This window comes from Pithys albifrons, chromosome 17, assembly GCF_047495875.1.
Source record: "Pithys albifrons albifrons isolate INPA30051 chromosome 17, PitAlb_v1, whole genome shotgun sequence".
Taxonomy (NCBI): domain Eukaryota; kingdom Metazoa; phylum Chordata; class Aves; order Passeriformes; family Thamnophilidae; genus Pithys; species Pithys albifrons.
In genome coordinates this window covers 6,170,132-6,190,426 of record NC_092474.1, presented here as the reverse complement: position 1 = coordinate 6,190,426, position 20,295 = coordinate 6,170,132, and the positions used below count along the sequence as shown (strand labels likewise).

Here is a 20,295-nt window from a genome sequence, read left to right as displayed (position 1 = left end):
AGCATGACAAGGGAAAGTAGATCTCTTCTGGGAACTTGTAGGTAAATACTGTTCTTAAAGGTCAGTATATGGAGTGGCTGCACAAAGGAAACATGATCTGGTTTAAAGTTCAAATCCAGGAGTCAGGAGACTTGGATTACGTTCCTGGCTCTACTGCAGCTTCCATGAACAGGCATAAGCCACCCGTCCATCCCCTTTGGAATTGTTTAACCGGTTAAAACTTGGATACCAGTGCAGTGTCACTTCTCAGCCTTCCTGTAAATGTGATTAAATCATTTTATGAATCGCTTTCTGTTCCTCAGAAGGAAAAAAGGAGCTAATCCAAGATAGTTGCAGTGCTTAGAATTGCAAAGTATTACAGTTACGGTTGGTGCTCACTGAGTCAAACCCTGCAGTGATTTACAACCTGTGCGTTTCAATCGGCACCAATTTCACATGACTCACCATGTATTTTAGTCCTTCATCTGGGGACTCACATGGGATTCTGAGACTATCCAAGAACCTAATTGCAACAGCAGAGAGGCTCCAAAACCCACCTTTCAGGCCTTAGCATGGGTTTTGAGGGATCTGCAAGAAAAACCTTGTGGATTGAGAGATTTAATGAGCAAATTTCACTTTAATATATAGTCTGATTTGGATTGTTTGGAGGTTTTGAAGCTGTTTTTTTGTGTCTCATCCCAGTGTGTCCCATCCTGGTGAATCCCATCCTGGTGGATCCCACCCTGGTGTGTCCTGTCCCGGTGTGTCCCATCTCGGTGTGTCCCATCCCCGTGGGTCCTATCCCGGTGGGTCCCACCCCGGCGGATCCCATCCTGCTGTGTCCCATCGCGACATCTCCCATCCCGATGGGTCCCGACACCCGCTCACATGCCCCGCCCCGACCACGCCCCCACGTATTGGCCCCGCCCCCAGTCGGTTCCGCGCGATCCCGTTCCCGCCGCTCCGCCGTGGTACCGGAAGTGACGTCTCCGCCGTTTCCAGGCAACCGCACCCGCGGTGCCGGCGCGGAGGCTCCGGCGAGGCCTCAACGCCGGGCCTGGCCCCGCTCACCGCCCTCCGTCCTCCGCTTACCGTCCCTGGCACCCCCGGGCTCCCCTCACCGCCCCCCGCATCCCTCTCACCGGCCCCCGCGCCCCTGTCCCGTCTTCACCCTACCCCGCTCACCGCTCCCGCCATGGCCGACCAAATGCAGTTCATTGTGGAGAAGCTCAATCAGGAGCCCTTCAGGAAGAACTACAACCTAATCTCGTTTGACTCGCTGGAGCCGCTGCAGCTGCTGCAGCTGCTCAGCGATGTGCTGGCCGAGATTGACCCGAAGGTAAGCGAGGCGCCCAGAGCCGCCCGCGCCATCCACACCGACTATCGCTTCTCTCGGCCTGGCTCAGTGTGACCCCGGGGCGTGCTTGGCTTGCCAAGCCCGTGTGGCTGGTATGAATCTTCCTGGGCAAGAATGTGCCCGGCAAGAATCGCTGCTGTCCCTCCATCCCGGTGGCAAAGCAGCATCGCCGACCCCACAGACTGAGCACTGGGTGTATTCCTGGGACATTCAACTCCTGGGATAGGATCGCCGACCCCACAGACTGACTGAGCACTGGGTGTATTCCTGGGACATTCAGCATCCACGTCTTGGTTCACACTGAACCTTCACGTTCTTAAGGCAGCGTCGGGCCGTGTTCTGCACACACACGTGTTGGTACAGCAGGGCTCGGATCCCTTGGAATGCCAGGATACCCTGCCTGGATGTGGGCAGTGTGTCTGCACGGGAGGCATCCCCCGAGCAGGGAGAGGGTTCGTTTAGGGAAAACATTTTATGGAGAAAAACCCATTAGAAGAGAGTTGAAGTTTGGTGATAAGGATGTTCTGTGCAGGGTGTCTCACTATCATATGATAAATTACTGAAGTCCATTCTTTTAGTGTTGCCAGTCAATATCAATTAGACAAAGAAGTATATAACAATAATAATAATTAATTATAGTTGATAACACAAATAACAATAATTAGAAATTTATTATAAAATAGGTACTTTTATCATTAAATCCTTAGTACAATATAATAATTATTAATACCTATTATTTCTTAAAACTGTTTAGCATGCTGTTGACATTAGAGAGGAGCTGCCAGAACAAACAGCTAAAAGAATGCTGAATCTCCTTGGAATTCTCAAGTACAAACCTCCAGGGAGTGTGTCAGACCTGTGAGTATCCTCTTACCTGCAAACCACATTCAAACACCGTTTTCAGCTTATGGGGTAAAGACCTTTAGTTCAGGTGAGAGCTGTTCCCATGTCCCTGTGGAGGTTGGGATGGGATCCCAGGTGTGGCTCTGGGAGGTGAGCATTGTTCCCATGTCCCTATGGAGGTTGGGATGGGATTCCAGGTGTGGCTCTGGGAGGTGAGCATTGTTCCCCATGTCTCTGGGGAGGCTGGGATGGGATTCCAGGTGCGGTCCTGCAGGATGGAATTCCAGGTGTGGTTCTGCAGGATGGGATTTCATGTGTGGTCCCATGGGATGGGGTCCCCAGTGCGCTCCCACGGGATGGGGTTCTGGATGAGGTCTCGCAGGATGCAGTCCCAGGTGCGCTCCCATGGGATGGGATCCCTCGGGATGGGGTCCCAGATGCGGTCCCATGTGCGGTCCCGCGGGATGCGGTCCCATGGGATGGGGTCCCGCGGAATGGGGTCCCAGGTGCAGCCCCATAGGATACGATCCCAGGTGCGCTCCCATAGGATGCGATCCCAGGTGCGGTCCCGCTCCGGCAGGTGCAGTGGCGGGCGCTGCCGGCAGAGGGCGCCGCCCGCCCGGCCCGCCCGGCCCCCGCAGCGCCCGCGGCGGGAGCGCTTCACCTGCGCCCGGTGATCCGAGGCCGCCCCGCCGGCCCCGACCCCTGGGCTGTCGCGGGGCATCCGCAGTCGGTCCCACTGGCTTCATCCTTTTAATGCCTTACGGGGGTTTTATCTGTCTCGAGGGAGCAGAGTGGGGATCCTAAACTGCAAACTGCCATCAGAGAATCCCTGAATGGTTTAGGTTGGGGGGCATCTTAAAAAGCATAAAACCATCGAGTCCAACCCCCTGCCGTGGGCAGGGACACCTCCCACTAGCTCAGGTTGCACCAAGTTTCATCCAGCCTGGTCTTGGACACTCACAGGGATGGGGCAGCCACTGCTTCTCTGGGCAACCTGTGCCAAGACCTGCCCACTCTCTCAGGAGAGAATTCCTTCCCAATATCCCATCTAACCCTGCCCTCTGTCAGTGTGAAGCCTTTCCCCCTTGTCCTGGCCCTTGTAAATAGTCTCTCTCCATCTTTTTTCTCAGCTCCCTTCAGATTCTGCCTGGAAGGGGCAATTATGTCACCCCTCACCTTCTCTCCTCCCAGTTCTCTCAGCCTCATCATGAGTGTTTTCTCTTTTAATAGCATCAAGAAAGTCATTAGGCAAGGGGAGAAGGAATGTCAAAGCATTGCAAATGTTTTGTTCCAAGCCGGCATTCTTTGGTCTGAGATTGATTGCTGTTTCCTCTGCTGTTTTCACACAGAAGTGCTTTTCGCCAGGGGCTGGTTACTGGGAGCAAACCAGTAATTCATCCTGTCCTACACTGGCTGCTTCAGAGGCCCAGTGAGCTCAAGAAAAGAGCTTACCTGGCACGTTTCTTGGTGAAGCTGGAAGTGCCAGCAGAGTTTCTCCAGGATGACACCGTGGCTGACATCAACGCACAGGTACCATTTTTCAGGAGTGCCAACGTTTTATGTTCATTAAAGTGCTGTTGGGAGGAGGATAAAAGAATCAGGGAGTTGATGTTGGGACACATATTGAAGTGAGTTATGTTAAGAGCATGTTGGCATCAAGGATGAGCAAAGACTTGTAATTAGAAATAGATGTTTTGACCACTTTTCTTCCAAAAACCTGAATTTGTATATCAATAGGTGGTATTGAATAAAGGGCTTTCAGCACATTATTTACTGGGTGCTAAATCATGTCCACAGCCATGTTGGCCTAGATAAATTTTTATTCCTGAAGATTTTAACATCTTATTTTTCCTATGAACTATGACATGAATGTTTTTAACTGTAAATTACCACTTTAAAGCAGTCCAGAAAATGTTGTGACCAAAAGCCAACATCTCCCAATTGTCAGTTGGTTTTATTTGGCAGTCATGAGAGTTAATTGATAATATCTGGTGCCTAATATTTGTATTAGCCTTATTCCTCTTTTGCTTCAACCATTTCTTTTTTTCTGAGTAAGTAAAAGATTTCTCTTTTCTCTGCTGACATTCCTACTCCTTATGTTCCCACTTCTTGTGTGAGCATTAAGTGTTGATTTTAGGTAATCAGGCTGAGTGGGTTTGAATTGTAAAATTTAAAGTGTACCAAAGTTATGGGTTCACATCTCTATTATCTGAAGTACACATCTGCTTATTTTTTATCCAGATTTCTGTGTGTTTTGTTTTGTAAAACCGCAGTGATTTTGAGTGTTTGTAACAGGTAACTTGATTTATTAACTGTGCACCAGCAAAGCTGCTCTGACTGAACCTTGAGCAAGCCTTTTATTTTTTTGTTACCTCTAACAATATTGAATTTATAATTTGGAATAACTCAGCAGAAGCAGCACAGAGAGAAAGGAATGCAGATTGTATGTTTTTTCAGTATGTCACAGTGTTAATATGTATAAATATCCACCTCCATAATTTCCATTACATAAGATGTGTTCCTTTTTGGGATTACAGTAATAGAACCATCTTATTAAACTAATGCCCTGCTGATTAATTCCAAACAGAAGCTGGGGTAATAGAATGCCTTACTGCACTTTAACATGGCAATGCAAATATTTAGATACCAATTGATTCAATAATGTAACCTGAGTTATTTAGATACAGGCTTGCAGTGGTGTCTTCTGAGGGAAACTTCAAATATTGAGAGTTTGGACACTTTACAACATGTTCAGGTTTTATAGGTGTGTAGAATCAAGCTTTTGTAAATTATTATTTATCTAAGATACTCAGCATACCTGCCTCCTTCCCACTGGGTTGTGATTGGATATAATATAAAAAATAAGCAACTTCAGACATTAATGTAGCTGTCCAGCCTTCGGTGGGTTGTTCTCCCTGTCTTTCCATGTAGGAATGTGGGTGTTTCTCCATCATCTGAGGGTGCCCCTTATTCCAGGTGCATGTGGGGTCCCCAAAGTGCAAAGGGAGAACCTTCCCATCATTCTGATCCATCGACCCGATGGATCAAATCCTGCCATTGATGTTCAAATTTTCTGTTAATTCAGGGACAGATTTTCTGAGCTCCCCTTTTGCCAGGGGAGAGGATCACACAGATAAAAGCTCTTGGACAGTGGGGAAGGGTCTTGCTCAGAGACCACCTGCTCTTTCCTTTTTGCTCAAGGACTTCCACAGGCCATTGGTGGTATCCTGGAAGCCAGTTGGGTTTTCGCTCCTAACTCATCCTCCTGTCCAGCCTGTGCATTCCTTATCACACCTTTATTTGCTGTGAAATCCACCTTTTTCTCCGTGGTTTTATCTTCTTCTCAGTAGCCCTTTAGTTGCTATTTTTTTGGAGTTCATTCCAGCTTGTCAGTGTGTGCTTGATCCTGAACCAGGCAGAGCTGGGCAGAGCACTCTGGATGCTGCTTCCCCAGGGTTTGTGGAATGGAATTGCTGCTTCACTGCTCAGGCCTTTGATGCCTTTGTTTGAACTGGCCTTTGCTGTTGCCATTTTGTGTTCAACTTTCATACCAACTGCTCTTTCCAGGAAGTAAAAAAAAAAAAAAGGCTTGATAGTCTCCTTTTAGATTTTTCCATCTCATTGAATGGCTGTTTCTGTGGAGATTATCTTCCCTTAAACCTCAGCTTGCATTTCTCCGAGTAGAATCTAAATTTATTTCCTCTCCATATTTCCAAACTGTTTCTGTGCCCTGTTATTTCTCTGCCCACACAGACTTTCACACTGCCTCTCAGTTTGGGGTTGCTGGTGGGCTCTGTGCTGCTGTGGAAGGAGCACAGTCTCCTCCTCTCTGAGTGCTGAGCTGCATCCCTGAGTGCTGGGAGGGACTGAGCTTATGCAACGTGGCACAGCCACTCCCCAGTGTCACCTCACTCTGCTCCTGGGCCACTCTGCAAACTCAGGACTTCTCTTCAGTGTGTTCTTGTATCAGACTCTTCCTTATGGGCTGATAAATTTATACATGTGACATACACAGATTTGTAGTGAGAGACAATAATTTGTTCATGGAGATTAGTCCCTCTCAGGTACCTGAAGGGAAGTTCCAGCCAGGTGGGTGTTGGTCTCTTCTCCCAGGCACTCAGCAGTAGGACAAGGGGGCACGATGGGCTCAAGCTCTGCCAGGGGAAATTGAAGTTGGAGATCAGAAAAAAATTCTTTGCAGGGAGAGTGCTCAGGGGTTGGAATGGGCTGCCCAGAGAGGGGGTGGATTCCCCATCCCTGGAGGTTTTTAACCTGAGCTTGGCCATGGCACTGAGTGCCATGATCTGGTAAAGGGACTGGAGTTGGACCAAGGGTTGGACTTGATGATCTCTGAGGTCTTTTCCAACCCAATCCATTCTATGATTCTGTGATTCTACTCTGTGTTAAAAGGGAAAAGATGAAAATACTGAAGAAACTGTGAAATTCTAATTGTACCTTCAAATGGAAGATAATGCACTATGATTATTTTAAGTTCTGCCTTATAAGTTGACAGGCTTTTGCAATGAGAGAAATGCCATTTGTTCTTGTTCTCACCATATTTCTATGTCTACATTTACTGTCTGAGTAGCAAAGCAACGTGTGGATCTGCAAATCCTTGGACACAGAGCCCATTCTGCACAATTTCTCTTCATTTTGCAGTATGAAGAACTCATGGAAGCATTCAAAAACCTCCACAAGGAGCACGAGCAGCTCAAAACATCTGGTTTATCCACTGCAGAGATAAGAAGGGTAAAAAAACCCACTCAGCTTTTCTGGAGTTGTTTTTCGAGCATCACTCCTGTTTGTGTTGGTGCTGTGGAGCTGTGTGAGGGCTGGAGGGCAGAGCTGGTGGGAACTGTGGGCAAACAGAGCACCAAGTGCTCCCTCGTGCTCAGAGCTGAGCTCTCTGCAGCAGATTGGGCAGGGAGGCTGCCAAGACTCTGTGCTGCAGGATTTCCAAATATTAGGACTCCATTTCCTCTGAATGCAAACTAACACAAAGCCTTCTGCTTTCCTCGTGGTGGGTAGTAATTCCAGAGGGTGTTGAATGAATTAAGAGCTTAAGTCAACAGTGATGATGAACCCATGTGGATAAAGTGTTAAGTAAAGATATTTGCCCTGTTTCAGCAAAATATTTAAGTGTGTTTGCAGCTTTCCAGGGGAGATACAGACAAGCCAAGCAAATGTTGAGATAAGGTCTACATTTGGAGAATTTATTTCCCTTTCTCTCATAACTATCAATCTGGAGTCCTGCTGTTGTAAAATAGGATTAAAGGAGAATAATAATCAGATGCATATTTCAGCACTAGCAAGTGTTTCTTTTAACACAGTTTTGATACAGAAAGTGGCAGCAGACATTCCTCATGTGCAACTTCTTGCAAAATGGTCTGCCAGGAGGTGGGTAATGATGGTGACATTAAGAACATATGTCAGGCTGCATCAGATGTTGGATTCGTGCTGATTTGTCCTTGGTGGTTTCTGTTTGTTTGTTTTCATTACAGAGAAATCCACCTGTTTTTATTTTAAATATTCACACTAATACTCAGGGGTGCAGATGAGGAATGTCAGCACAGAGGGAGTGGGAGCTGTGGGGGAAGTAAGAGAGGAGAGATTGGAATCCTGGGTGTTCTGATCGTAGATCAATAAAATTATACCCACCCCCGTGTATTCAGAGAAGAATTCTGATTTTCATATTCATTTGAACAGATTTTAGTCCAATCCAACACACATTGTAAATAAATTAATATTTACTTACGTATTTTTTCTGCTTTTTAGGACATCAGTGCAATGGAGGAGGAGAAAGATCGACTGGTCAAAAGAGTAGAGCGTCTTAAGAAGAGGGTAATGAGAGAAGTAACACTGCTCCATTTCAGTGTCATAATCCTTGGCTTGCAACTCTGATTTTGGAATGCAAACAGGGATTAAGATAAACATGCTGTATGTCTAGGAAGGAATCAAGTAACTAATTGACCTACAGGGAATCTCCCCAGGCCTCAGTCCAGAGCTTTTAAGAATCTGGAGTCCAGTACTTTGCTGTCATTTCTGAGTAGTAACGTGCCTGGAAAGGAAGTGCTAAGTGGGCTTGTGAGACATATGATCCCTTTAATGTATTTCTCAACTCTCTGACAGCAACATGCACTATTTATCCACTTGCTGTAGGTGGAGACAGTGCAAAATCATCCACGGATGCTTGAAATAGCAAGACAGCTCCGCTTGGAGAAGGAGAGAGAAGAATCTCTGGCTCAACAGAAGCAAGAACAGAAAAGTCAGGTACTGACATAAAAACATACCTATTAAAATAAGGGGCTGTTGGTGTTTGGTTGGGAATCAGGCATTTTAAAAATACAGCAGCAACAACAGTAGGGAGTTTCTCCCAACCCCAGAAAATTAGATCCCATTTAAAAGATCTATGTGGATTTTAAGGGAAGAGGCTTGACCCTGCAAGTTTGGAACAGCATAGGGAAGGTGCTTGGCTGCCTCAGCTGCCACTGACATCATCCCTGAGTGTTCCCAGGAAACGCTCCATGACTGACTGTGGAGCAGTGCAAGGGAACTTGTGAGCAAATGTTGGTTTGATTTTATCTCTGCGTCTGCTCCAGGAGTTCAGGGGCTGAACAGCCAAATCCTCAGCCTCTCCCTGGCTGGGGGGGATAGGAATGCAGGGGCAGTTTTGGTGTTTTGGTCCCTGAGTTTGACACAGGTGGTGTCCTGAGGGGCACTGGGAGCTGCCAACACAGCCGGTGTCCCACGGCCCAGGGGAGGGCTGGGCTTTACTCCTGACCTGTGTTGTCAAAACAAGGGACTTCAATAAAATCCAGGGCCACTTTGTTACACATCTCACCAAGTCCTGCAGCCTGAACTGCAGCACTGGATTTAGAGGGGGAACCCCCAGGTTTCCTGTGGTGCAGCCCCTCTGGATGTGCAATCCATGGGAATCACAGACTATTCTGAGCTGGAAGGGACCCACAGGGATCATCGAGTCCAACTGTTAAGTCAGTGGCCCACACAGGGGATTGAACCCATGAACTTGGCATTATTACAGCCAAGTTTTAACCAACTGAGCTGATCTCAGGGTCAAATCAGTAGCTCTCAGGCTGTTGGGGCTCTGCTTGAACCTCAGTGAGATCAGGAGTCCAATGAATGTGGTGTCCAGCTCATTCCTGTTCTTGTGCACATCGCTCTAAAGCACAAAAATGCAAATCCGCTGGGGATTGTTGGGCAAGAAACTTTCCCTCTGCTCTTGGGATGGACAGTGGGTTGCTGTGACAGCTCAGCTGAACTGTAGCATAAGGACAGTTTCCTGCTGCAGTCCTGATTCTTGCTGTCTGTTCTTACTGTTGGAATGTTCACACCACTCATATTTTTGGTTGAAAATTGTTGAATGAAATTCTGCCATAAAGTATCACTTGGGAGAACAGGAATCCTCTCTCTAATTAACATTAGGGAATATCCAGTAAAACCCAGGCCAAGTGTGGAACATTTGCTCTGCCACTTTCCCTTGTGACACAGACACTCACCAGGTGCTTTTAGCTGCCATTTTTTTGTGTTTAGGGTTTTTTGGTACTCTTGGTTTAATAGTTTGAGTGTGAATTTCCAAGGAGGGAGCTCATGTGTGCCCAATTCTCTCTCCAAAGCTGTTCCATGCAGAGCAGAGGCTGCAGAGAGCCCAACTCCAGCTGAAGGAGATGCAGGATGCAGTGGCTGATTCAAACCCTGAAAGTAAGTAGTGATCTACAAAGGGTTAACACTTCTCTGGTAGAAATTAAATCAAAGCCTCTTACTCAGTTTGTATTTTCTGAGCTTTTATGCCTTTTGTGTTTGTAATTAAGCATTGGTGGAATACTACTGCTTAAAAATGCTCTCAGTGAATGTATAAACACATGGAATACTGTGTTTTATTAGTGTGGGCTTGTTTTTCTAGTTACCTTCTCTGGAAATAATTGTTTGAAAAGCTTTAAGGCCTTTTCCTTGGTGTAGTGCAATTTTGTGCTGTAGTTTTGTAAGGTACCAAAGATAAAGCTATTTCCTAATTCAGGTTTTTTTATAGACCATGGATTATGTATATCCACATGCACACACTTTTACTGTGTGTGATTGTATATATATATACTAGATATATCTATATATTAAGCCCTTATATTGATGTATTAATATGTTGCTTTATATATATTTATTTATATTATATATTCTTTCCATATTCTTCGTTCTGTCTATACAACTGTAACTTACTGAGCTGTGTGTTGCTGAATTACAGCAAGATTGTTGCTCCTGGTTTTCGGTGACAGCTCAGTCTGCAAATAACTAAAGCAAAAGAAATGACAGTCCTTTTGGAGTGAGTTAGTCCTGCAGGATCATCTCCAGCAGGAGGTGGGAAGGAGTTGCAGTTACCAGGGAAATGTGTAACTGTCTCCAGAGGTCAGTCTGGTGACCTCCAGGCTTCTGGAGATTTAATCATAGAATGGATTGGGTTGGAAAAGACCTCTGAGATCATCAAGTCCAACCCTTGGTCCAACTCCAGTCCCTTTACCAGATCATGGCACTCAGTGCCACGGCCAATCTCAGTTTAATCTCTTGGAAGGAAGTGTAGGAAAGATCATCCTGGCACTTTGACACCAAAACTGAGAGTCATTTTAGAGTCACAGAATCCCAAAATCTCCTGATCAGGGAGGGACCCACAGGGGTCAGTGCTGGGGGTTCAGTGTCTCAGACATGTGTGAGCTTTGCAAGGCATTGTCCCCTCTCAGATTGTCCCTCCCCTTTGGGCACTGGTGACACCTCTCAGGGTGACAGAGCTGCTGTCCCCACAGCTCTGGGGGTGCATTTATTGGGCACCACTTCACTGTGGGGAAGGTGTCCCTTCATGGGGCTTGTCCAGTTGCATTCTGGGCTACTCTGGTGGAAAACACCCCATGGAACGACGTAGAAATTCCTTCCAAGTGATAGAACCTGACAGTTTCTCAATTCAGATGTAGTGAACCAAGTCATTGTTCTGCTCTTCCAGGAGGGGTATTTGCTGTTTCAGTTGCATCACAACTGCTTTGACAGCTCTGCTGAGCTGAAGGAGCTTTTTCAGTCACCACCTCGTTGTGCTGTTATTACTTCATAATTTTACTTCCATTTTATTACGATGCTCCTCAGCCACTGAGCCACAAGTGGAGCTAAAGGAGTATCTGAACCATCTCAGGGACCTGCAGTGGGTTTTATAACTGCTCCTTTTTTGCAGTAGCTGTCAGAGAGTTTATACAGCAAAGCTGTATCAACATTTCTATTTCAGTTCCTGGGTTTTTAAAGGCCAGTGGAAACTTGGTGGGTTCAGTTCACAGAAGCAAAGGTAACATAATAAAAAGCCAGTAAATATGTCATTTAATCATTGAGATGAAAATAAAGTTAACATATTTAATGTCCTTATCTTGAGTCCTGCTTGCAGGGGAAAACAAGAAGCATTTAGATGTTCCAAAGCAAAGCTTGGAGTCATTACTTAGGGAAAGTTGTGCTGAAATTTTGCCCAAACAAAGACTTCAGGACTCAGCTCTGTAATTGCTTTTCCCTACTGGAGTTACAAAGGCACTGCCTGTAGCAGCAATTACAGAAAGCCAACTGTGTTGGTTTTATTAATTGAAATTAGGTGACCACAGTGCACTGAATAGGCTCCATTTATTTTAAAAGTTTTGTTGGTCTACAGTTAGCACAATTTATTTTGGTTTGAAAATTCCCCTTGGCTGCAGGTTGGCACCTCAGCTGCCCCCTCTTATCAGTGTCTGCTGACAGTCCAGCAGCTGGACTTTCACTGGAAGTCAGATCCTTTCCTTTGAAAGAAATTTCTTCCATTTTTAATACTTCAGTATTTTAATACTTCAATTTTCACTTCCTAGGCAAGATAAAATGTTCAAGTTGTTGTTCATGGGTAGAAGCTTTGTTGTTTGTCTTCTGGATTTGATCCCTTCCCTGTATAATTCATGAAGTGGTTTAAAGAAATGTGAAGGAACTCTTTAAGGAATGCAGCTCCCATGTATTCCTGAGTCTCATTAGCATGCAATTAGCACCAGCCTGCTGGAGTGTGCCAGGAAAATACAGCTTATGGTGAGGAGGTTCCAAACTCCTGGAAACATAATATTTAGAAGACTTTGCATTGTATCCCTGATTGTCAGGGGCTGTTGTGAAGACTAAAACTGATGGTGCTGGTTTCACAGGAGCACTCCTTCCTTCCTTCCTTCCCTGTTTGTTAACTTCAGTCCTTCCCTGTTAACTTCAGTCCTTCCCTGTTTAGTCACTTCAGTCCTTCCCTTTCACAGAATAGAATCACAGAATCACAGAATGGATTGGGTTGGAAAAGATCTCTGAGATCATCAAGTCCAACCCTTGGTCCAACTCCAGTCCCTTTACCAGATCATGGCACTCAGTGCCACGGCCAAGCTCAGCTGAAAAACCTCCAGGGATGGGGAATCCACCCCCTCTCTGGGCAGCCCATTCCAACCCCTGAGCATTCTCTCTGCAAAGAATTTTTTTCTGCTCTCCAACTTCAATTTCCCCTGGCAGAGCTTGAGCCCATCGTGCCCCCTTGTCCTATTGCTGAGTGCCTGGGAGAAGAGACCAACCCCCACCTGGCTGGAACTTCCCTTCAGTACCTTCAGTGCTTCTCAGGATGTTGTTTAGAGAGGCAGTTGGTGTTGGTGGCACTAAAAGACATGAATTTGCAGGTTCTGGAGGTTTCCTTCTGTTGTTGCTGTGGATATGGGTGGTATTTTCATTAACTGGCCTCTGGTTTGAGTGACCATGCCCAGCTCCTGCTTTCTGTGCCACCTTTTTGCTTGGATTGTCTCTGCACAGATACAAATTGGAAAAGAACTGAATTGCTGGAATTCTTCATCTCTGTCCACTTTACAGGGGCATCCTTGGTCACTTTATTGGCAAAAATGTGAAGTGGATGAGAAGCTGGAAAATATTGATTAAAAGAATGTGTTAAAATGTTTGATGATAAACAGTAAAATGTGTAATTTATGAAATTCATGAACTTTATCTGTAGGAATAGATTTAGAACACAGAACTCCAAAGACACTGGTCAAGGAGGAATTGCTTTTTACAGATGTCTATTTTCTTTCATTCTTGATGAAAATAGGAAGTTAAGAAGCTATTATTTAAATATTCCATTTTACAGAAAACACAGAGCCATCTTTCCCTAAAATTCCAAGTTGAAGTGATCTCCTCCAACACTGCAGACCACACTGGAATTAAAGTTATGGAAGCGTTTGGTAACAGAGACTGGCTTAGGTGGAACTTTATTTCCATCTTTAAATGGTTTTATTTGTTAGATTGTCACTGTCAGTTGATGCAAGGGAGGGCAAAACCCTTGGTGTCTGTGATGGGAATGCAGGTCTGGGGGGTGAGATTGGCAGTGGGTGACTCTTTAAGGTCATTGCCTCTTGCACCTCATTCTGAAGAGCAAATAAGTCAGGAGAAATTCAACATGTGACCTCTGTTCAAAGGATTGGAAAGAGTTCAGTGGAAGTTTTAGAAAGGCGTGGAATCATCACCAAGTGGGTGTTTGGTCCTTTTCTGTTCAGCATTTACACCAAATTCCTGACAGAAAGTGGCAAGTGATCCCTGGTGAAATAAAACCAGGGAAGGACTGAATAATGAGGAGACTGGTGATTGGAAGTGACTGTACTCCCTTAGGAAGCCAAGCCCATGCCAACAGGATCTATTTTAAGGAGCAGCCAAATTCCATGGCATTCCTCTAGGAATAATGTATATACAGTGTATTTATGGCTTGGGAGGCTCTTTCCTAAGAAGTGACTCTGGAAAGAACTTGTGGGTCGGGTGTGAGGATGGTGGACCTGGGGCTCCAGTCACAGGTGGGGGGATGATATCCATGCATTTATTCCTGGGAGAGCTTCCCTGGCCCTGGATTTGCCCTGGTGTGTCCCTAATGCAGCCCTGGGACAGTTCAGCACTGGAGGAGAACCCTGGAAGGTCAGAGAGCTCTAAGGAGAACACAGACATGGAAGGCATCATTTACAGTGGCAATTTCAGGAGGCTTTCCAGTTTTTCTGGGATGATTGATCTGTCAGTGCTTGCATGTCCCTGTTTATAGGGGGAAATTGGAAGTGGTGGCACTGGAAGCTGTGGAGGGAATCATTCCAGTCCCTGCACAAAGGGGAGGGAAGGACTTGGTGCTGGAATTCTGTTCTGGACATACCTTTGTCGTGGCCTTCCAATGTGATCCTGAGCAAAGTTGGCAGAGAATCTATAAAATGAAGGCCCCTCTCCCTTTTTCCCCCCCTTTAAAAAACTGAATTCCTGTTGCAAATGATTCTGTTCCAGGATGCCCAGCTGAGGGAAAAGAATGGGAATCTGAGTGTGGGGTGAATCAATTTTAGATCCATGAGCAGAATTACACAGGGAAAGTCTCCCCTCCAGGACTGAGCAAGCAGGAGTAAACTCTTCCATCCCTCTCTTTATAACAAAAATAATAATAATAAAAGAATTTGAATGGAAAACATGAGGAGTTGCTGTGAATAGCTCAGCACATGTAAATAGGTGACTGGCAGTGCCTTGGTGAAATCAGTCAGGGCACTGAGCCAGACTGTGCTGCTTACGTGTGTACGTTCTGTAACCAGAAGTCACTGCTGAAACATTGAAAACAGAATTTATATGTGTAATGGAAAGATTTGAAGTATGCTGGCTTTTTTTTCTCCCTCTAGCCTGGGAATTTGTAAAAGAATGTTTTTCACTGTTAAAAAAAACCCACCAAAAACCCAAAGCTGGAGCAGCCCCGTGTTTGGGTTTTTAAGATTCAGTTAAGCAGCAAAAGTAGCTCTTGAGTAGTTACTTCTCCATGTGTTGAGCTGTATTGGAGGGAAAACTGCAAATGTATTTAGGAAAGAAACATTAGTCATGAGGGATGTTGACATCATGTCTTTCCCCATCGAGATGTCAAGTTTTAACTCGCTCTGTTGCTCGTTGCAGCGTCAGGAGTGAGTCCCAGAGCCAGGAGGGTGTGACAGGACTGGAGCAGCTCTGGGGTCAGGAGTGAGTCCCAGAGACAGGCAGGACAGGACAGGACAGCCAGGAGGGTGTGACAGGACTGGAGCAACTCTGGGGTTATTTCACAGAAATCAGGTGGTGGCCAAGGTTAAACCCTGTGGAGTCAAAAGGTCCCTGCTCTTATCAAAGCTCTTGTGCTTCTTTGCTAAGGGTTTTGTCACATCCACAACAAACCCTTTGGGCTGTACATCTTCATCAGAAAACTGGAGTAGCACAAGCAATAACGTAGAGTTTCTATATTTAGATTTTTTTTTTGCTGCTAATAAAACCTAGAAGATAATTTGATTTCATTGAAACATTAATATTTCATACCAGAATAACCAGTATCAGTTGATTTGCATCCCAAAGCCCTTGGCTGTAAATCCAGGGTTGGGAACAGCATTCCAGCGAGTTCCAGGGTGGGAATTCAACTCCCAGGGCTGTGGGAAGCAGCTCTGCTGCATTTGCGGAGCTGGGAGATTTCTAGTGAGACACTGAAGTGTGGTCCCTCCTGCCCAGCTCTGCTGTGGGCTGAGGAAGGTTGGAATTGAGCTCTGGGGGAGGAAAGAAGTGGGAAATCTCTCCCAGCAAGTCCCAGGGTGTTTCAGGGAGTGCCAAGGGCAAGATGGCTCTTCCATTCACAGTTTTCCCTCTCTGAAACCAGTTTTGCATGAGATAAATGACCTCTCCATGCAGGGGAGAAGGTCCTGCTGTGGTGTTGCTTTCCAGAAACCAGCAAACTGAACTGCTGGAGAAGAGGAATTCCCACTCATTTTTCGTTAGTGTTGACCTGCCTTCGTTGGCAGTGCTGCCTTCCATCCCCGGGGTCTGTTTTCCCTCTCCCAGCCCTCCTTTTCCCAGGAGCTGGTGGGTGTTTTCCCCTCTGGCAGCTTTCCTGGCAGGCTGGGCTGGGGCAGGGGCTGAGGAGGAGCTCCCAGGACAGGGTTTGAGAGCTGAAGAGCAGCAGAAACAGGGGGGGGGCTTTTCCTGGGCTGTTCTGACCTTGTTTTATCAGTCAGGCTTTTCAGCCTGAGAACCAAAAACTGCTTTCATGCACATCCTTTCCCAGCTCTGTTTCAGCAGCATCAGCTGTACTTTTGTATCTCTGTGCTCTTCTCTGCCTGTGCAGTAAATGAAAGAGATGGAGATTGTGAACTTCTGGTTTTTCTTGACACTTCATTGCAATTCGTCTTCTCCCAAATACAGAGACAGCAAAAATTCCCCAACTCCAGCAAGTTATTTTATAAAGAAAAAGAACCAGGAGTACTGACCTTTGAGTCATGTAGATAATTAAAAATACTGTGACACAGCCATTCCCCCTCTCCTCTGAGAGGCACCTTCCAGCTGTGCAATCCCTGGCACAGCTGTCTCAGGGCAGAAGTTGCACTGAACTGCCTGTTGGCAGTGGAGACTCAGCAGTGGAATTTAAACAGATGTTTCCTTTGCTTCTGTCACATTTTTCTACCTGTGAATTGCTCTTATCTGCACATACTTGGGTTTATTTATAAATTAACTGTTAAGGAGACTGAATTACTCCCTGTAGCCAGAGCCAAATCCTCCTAGGCCTGGGAAGATGGAGATGCATCAGGTTTGTGTAGGGCACGGCTTAGAAATGGGGTTGGTTTTCTCAACAGCATTTCTCCCATTGCTTAATAGTCCCTTCTTGATTTTTCTGTTTGTTGTTTTCTGCAGTCTCAGTCTGTAAACTTCTCAAGATTAAATGTTTGTTCTTACAAGAAAAGGCAGTGACTGTTTCCAGGGAGCAACTCCTGAGTGTCCCAGCAATGTAAAGACCCTAAAGTAGGGTCTTTAAACTCTGCCTTTTTAGATGCCAGCTGGAAAAAAAGCTTTATTTTAAAGGTGAATCTCCAAAGATGTAACAAATCTATGCATGAGCTGGGCCAAATGAAGGGGTTTGTACAGATAAAAGTTTAATGGCTGTTTATGTCAGGCTGTGTGTTGAGTTTTGCATCTGATCCAGCTGGAGTTTCATGTTAGAAGGGATTTACTTGTTTATTGATGAAAATAATCTGTCAAGGAGTGAACAATTCTGTGTTAGAGGTGCATAACAATCCCTATTATAGTTTAACAGCCAGATTAAACATTTAAATCAAGTAACTCCCTTTCTTTGAGCACTGAGGGCTCAGCTGTTGTTCTGTTGTTACTGTAATCACCTGCTAAGGACTAAACGTGCTGGGGAAATCAAACTTCATTACCCACTCCATTGCTTTTCTGGACACACACTGATTGAATTTGTTTTTAAGGTTTAATGAAGAAACTGGAAGAGGAGCTGAATTTCAATTCCTACCTGGTTACTGAGAAAATGCCCAGAGAGCTGGAGAGCAAAAAGGCCTCGGTGTTTCTGCTGCAGAAGGTGGTGGCAGAGCCAGCCATGACCCAGACTGACCTCACAGCCCTGCAGAGTGAGGTGAGGGGGCCAGGGGCACTCTGGGTTTGTTCTGCAGCAAATGCTGAGCCTCCTGCACTCTCTGCTTTGCTACTCCCTGCTTTACATCCCTGAGGAAATGTCTCATTCCCAGAGGAACCTCCTTCCAGCTGGAAAACCAAAGATGGCTTCATCACTAAACACAAATTCTCAGATAAGTTGTCTTTTTAAAAACCCACAAAACAGACACAAACAAACCAACCTCAAACCAAACCCAACCATATCCTTGGAAATTGTGTTGGCAATTTGGAATGATGTGAGCAGAGCTGTTAATTAGCACCTAAAGGGTTGTTTTTATTTCTCTTCAGATTTCACTTGTTTTTAACTCTCACAGACCTCAAGGTGGTTCCACCAACACATACAGAGAGTTTGTGGAGGGAACAACATTCCCTGAGTGATGGATCTTCACAATGTGATGCCTTAATCCATGTGCAATGGCTCAGAACTCCTCAGTGTTTGGAACAGCCCTGCACTCTTTGCTTTAGTTGTGAAGACCAAAGGAAATTTGGCCATCAAGTACTTCACTTACCTTTCTAGTTTTCTTCAGAAGTCAAAAGCAAATGGTGTGAGAATGAGAAAAATTCCCTCTTTGTGGGATATATCCAAGATGTGCAGAGGGATCTGTGGCTACATTTATATGTTCACTCAATGAGTTTTCACATTTGCATAATCCTAAATGAAAGATTAAACATGTGATGTTATTTTGTAGAAGAATTTAGAGGGATGCTAATTATTAGTATTTCTGTTGATGATGACAAAGGTTACAGCAAAGGGAGGCATCCTGAATGTCTCCTACTGGTTGGAGTTTAATCAGGATCTCCACCTTGGGGATGAGGAGGAGGCAGAGCATCCATCCTTAGGGGTGACAGCATTAATTAATTAATGGGAATTAGGGCTGAGATTCAGCCTCTGCCTTCCCACATTGTTCCCTCTCATCAAAGCAATCCTTGTGGCTGCAGTTCTGTCTCTCAGCCAGACCTGAAACCCCATTTTGCAGGTTTCTGTTGGGTTTTTGGCAATATTTAAAGGGCTCTGAGTTTTCTCTCTTCCTCCATGAGGTAAACTTTGATTTGTTATGTTTTGGAAGCATCCTCTCCTTGAAAGATAATAAAACCATGTCATACACTTGGCTGTCATCACAGGGTTTTTTTTAAGTCAGCTTTTGATTATCTGCCTTAAAAAGGAACTGAACTGCACTAAGCATGTCACCACCAGGCATTTCATAATATAAAATCCAGGAATTGATTCACACCAGGGAATTCTTATGCCACTTCAAATTCAGGCCTGTTCTACCACTAATAGAAGAGAATTCACAGGAGATTTTTTTTCAGGTGTTGGAGTATTTTTAGTCCTGTTGAGCAGTTTCTTTGAAATCCTTGGTTTTCCCAGCACAGGGATGTTGCTCCCAGGTTGCCAGGGGGATGCCCAGCACCATCCCTGCCTCAGGTTTGGCTCCCTGGTATTTCAGCACAGGTTTTCACTGCTGCCTTATCACTCCCATCCAGGGAGCAGAGAATTACAGGCAGGTTGCCAGGGCTGTGGTTTCCATGGCTGGGGAGAGTCCCAGTGTACTGGGAGAACTGGGAGCTGCCCACTGGTGTGACTGGCAGCTCCACATGCAGCAGCTCAGGAGCTTTGGCTGGAATGAAGCTCAGCAGTCTGGGATTGGGGCCAACCAAGTGCATCTTGTGGGAGGAGAAAAGGTGCTACACAGCTGGAGTGGGATGGGCTGTGACTCCTCAAAGTACCGAGGAAATTTTCATCACTTAATCTTTATTTGCTTCCCTTTAAACTTATGGTTAAATGGTTGGATGAGAAGGACTTTTAGTTAATGATGATAAAATGACATTTTTCACTCAGTGTGTGGCAATATCAGGCTTTGCCCTGTCCCAGTTCACTGCATTTGCTCTCCACATGCACCAGTTTACTTCATTTTCAAGGCCAACATCGAGTTTCTGCCTTATCAAAACAGCACAGACCTGGAAATCCAAAACCAGCCTCTTCCTGGCCAACACTTAATGACTCATGCAGCTTTTTGGGTCTGTTTCCCTGTTTCAAAAAAGGAACTTGCTGGATGGTAAATCTGGGTTGCAAAGCATTTAATTCTTGGAGAAGACAAAGCAATCAAGCTGCTTTTCCTTAGTTTTCTGCTCTGTCTTGCAGATAAATGAAGTCAATGCCCAAGTGAATCAGCTTATTGAGAAGAGGATGCTGAAATATGAGGCAGCTGATAGTAAATTCTCCATGTATCGCCAGCAGGTAAGAGACAAAACATGTTTGAAGCAAAAGCAGGAGAGAAAATCACTCCCTGATTGCTTTTACATACTGATTTTTTCTTTAATTTATTTGCATAAATCAGAAACACATAATAATGGAGGACCAAAGGAAGATGAGGAGCTGTTGAACACGTGTGTGTTCAGGGCTGAGTCAAACATTGCTTTTCAGTGGTGTCAGTGAATGTGCTTTGAGCACAGCAGTTCTGGAAGGAGCATTTTGGAGCAGCTTTTCTGGTGGGGCTGCAGCTGTGGGATGCTCAGAAGGGCTCTCTGCTGCAGCTCTGTGCCCTCCCTCTGCCTGACCACATGCCATTCCCCTCTTACATCTATTAAAAAGGAATTCTTTGATTTTTTTTTATCCTGAGGCT

General features: G+C 45.4%; 1 protein-coding gene across 1 annotated transcript in view; it reads left to right on the top strand.

Annotated features, from left to right (window-relative positions):
- Positions 1-986: 986 nt before the first annotated feature.
- Positions 987-20,295, top strand: part of IFT81 (intraflagellar transport 81) — a 38,331-nt gene continuing 19,022 nt past the window's right edge. Inside the window, exons 1-9 of the mRNA XM_071572285.1 lie at positions 987-1,318; positions 2,091-2,194; positions 3,532-3,712; positions 6,842-6,931; positions 7,958-8,023; positions 8,342-8,452; positions 9,817-9,901; positions 17,470-17,633; positions 19,815-19,910. Of these exons, the coding sequence (XP_071428386.1) occupies positions 1,175-1,318; positions 2,091-2,194; positions 3,532-3,712; positions 6,842-6,931; positions 7,958-8,023; positions 8,342-8,452; positions 9,817-9,901; positions 17,470-17,633; positions 19,815-19,910 (1,041 nt within the window). The 5' untranslated portion in view covers positions 987-1,174. The remainder of the gene's footprint in view (positions 1,319-2,090; positions 2,195-3,531; positions 3,713-6,841; positions 6,932-7,957; positions 8,024-8,341; positions 8,453-9,816; positions 9,902-17,469; positions 17,634-19,814; positions 19,911-20,295) is intronic.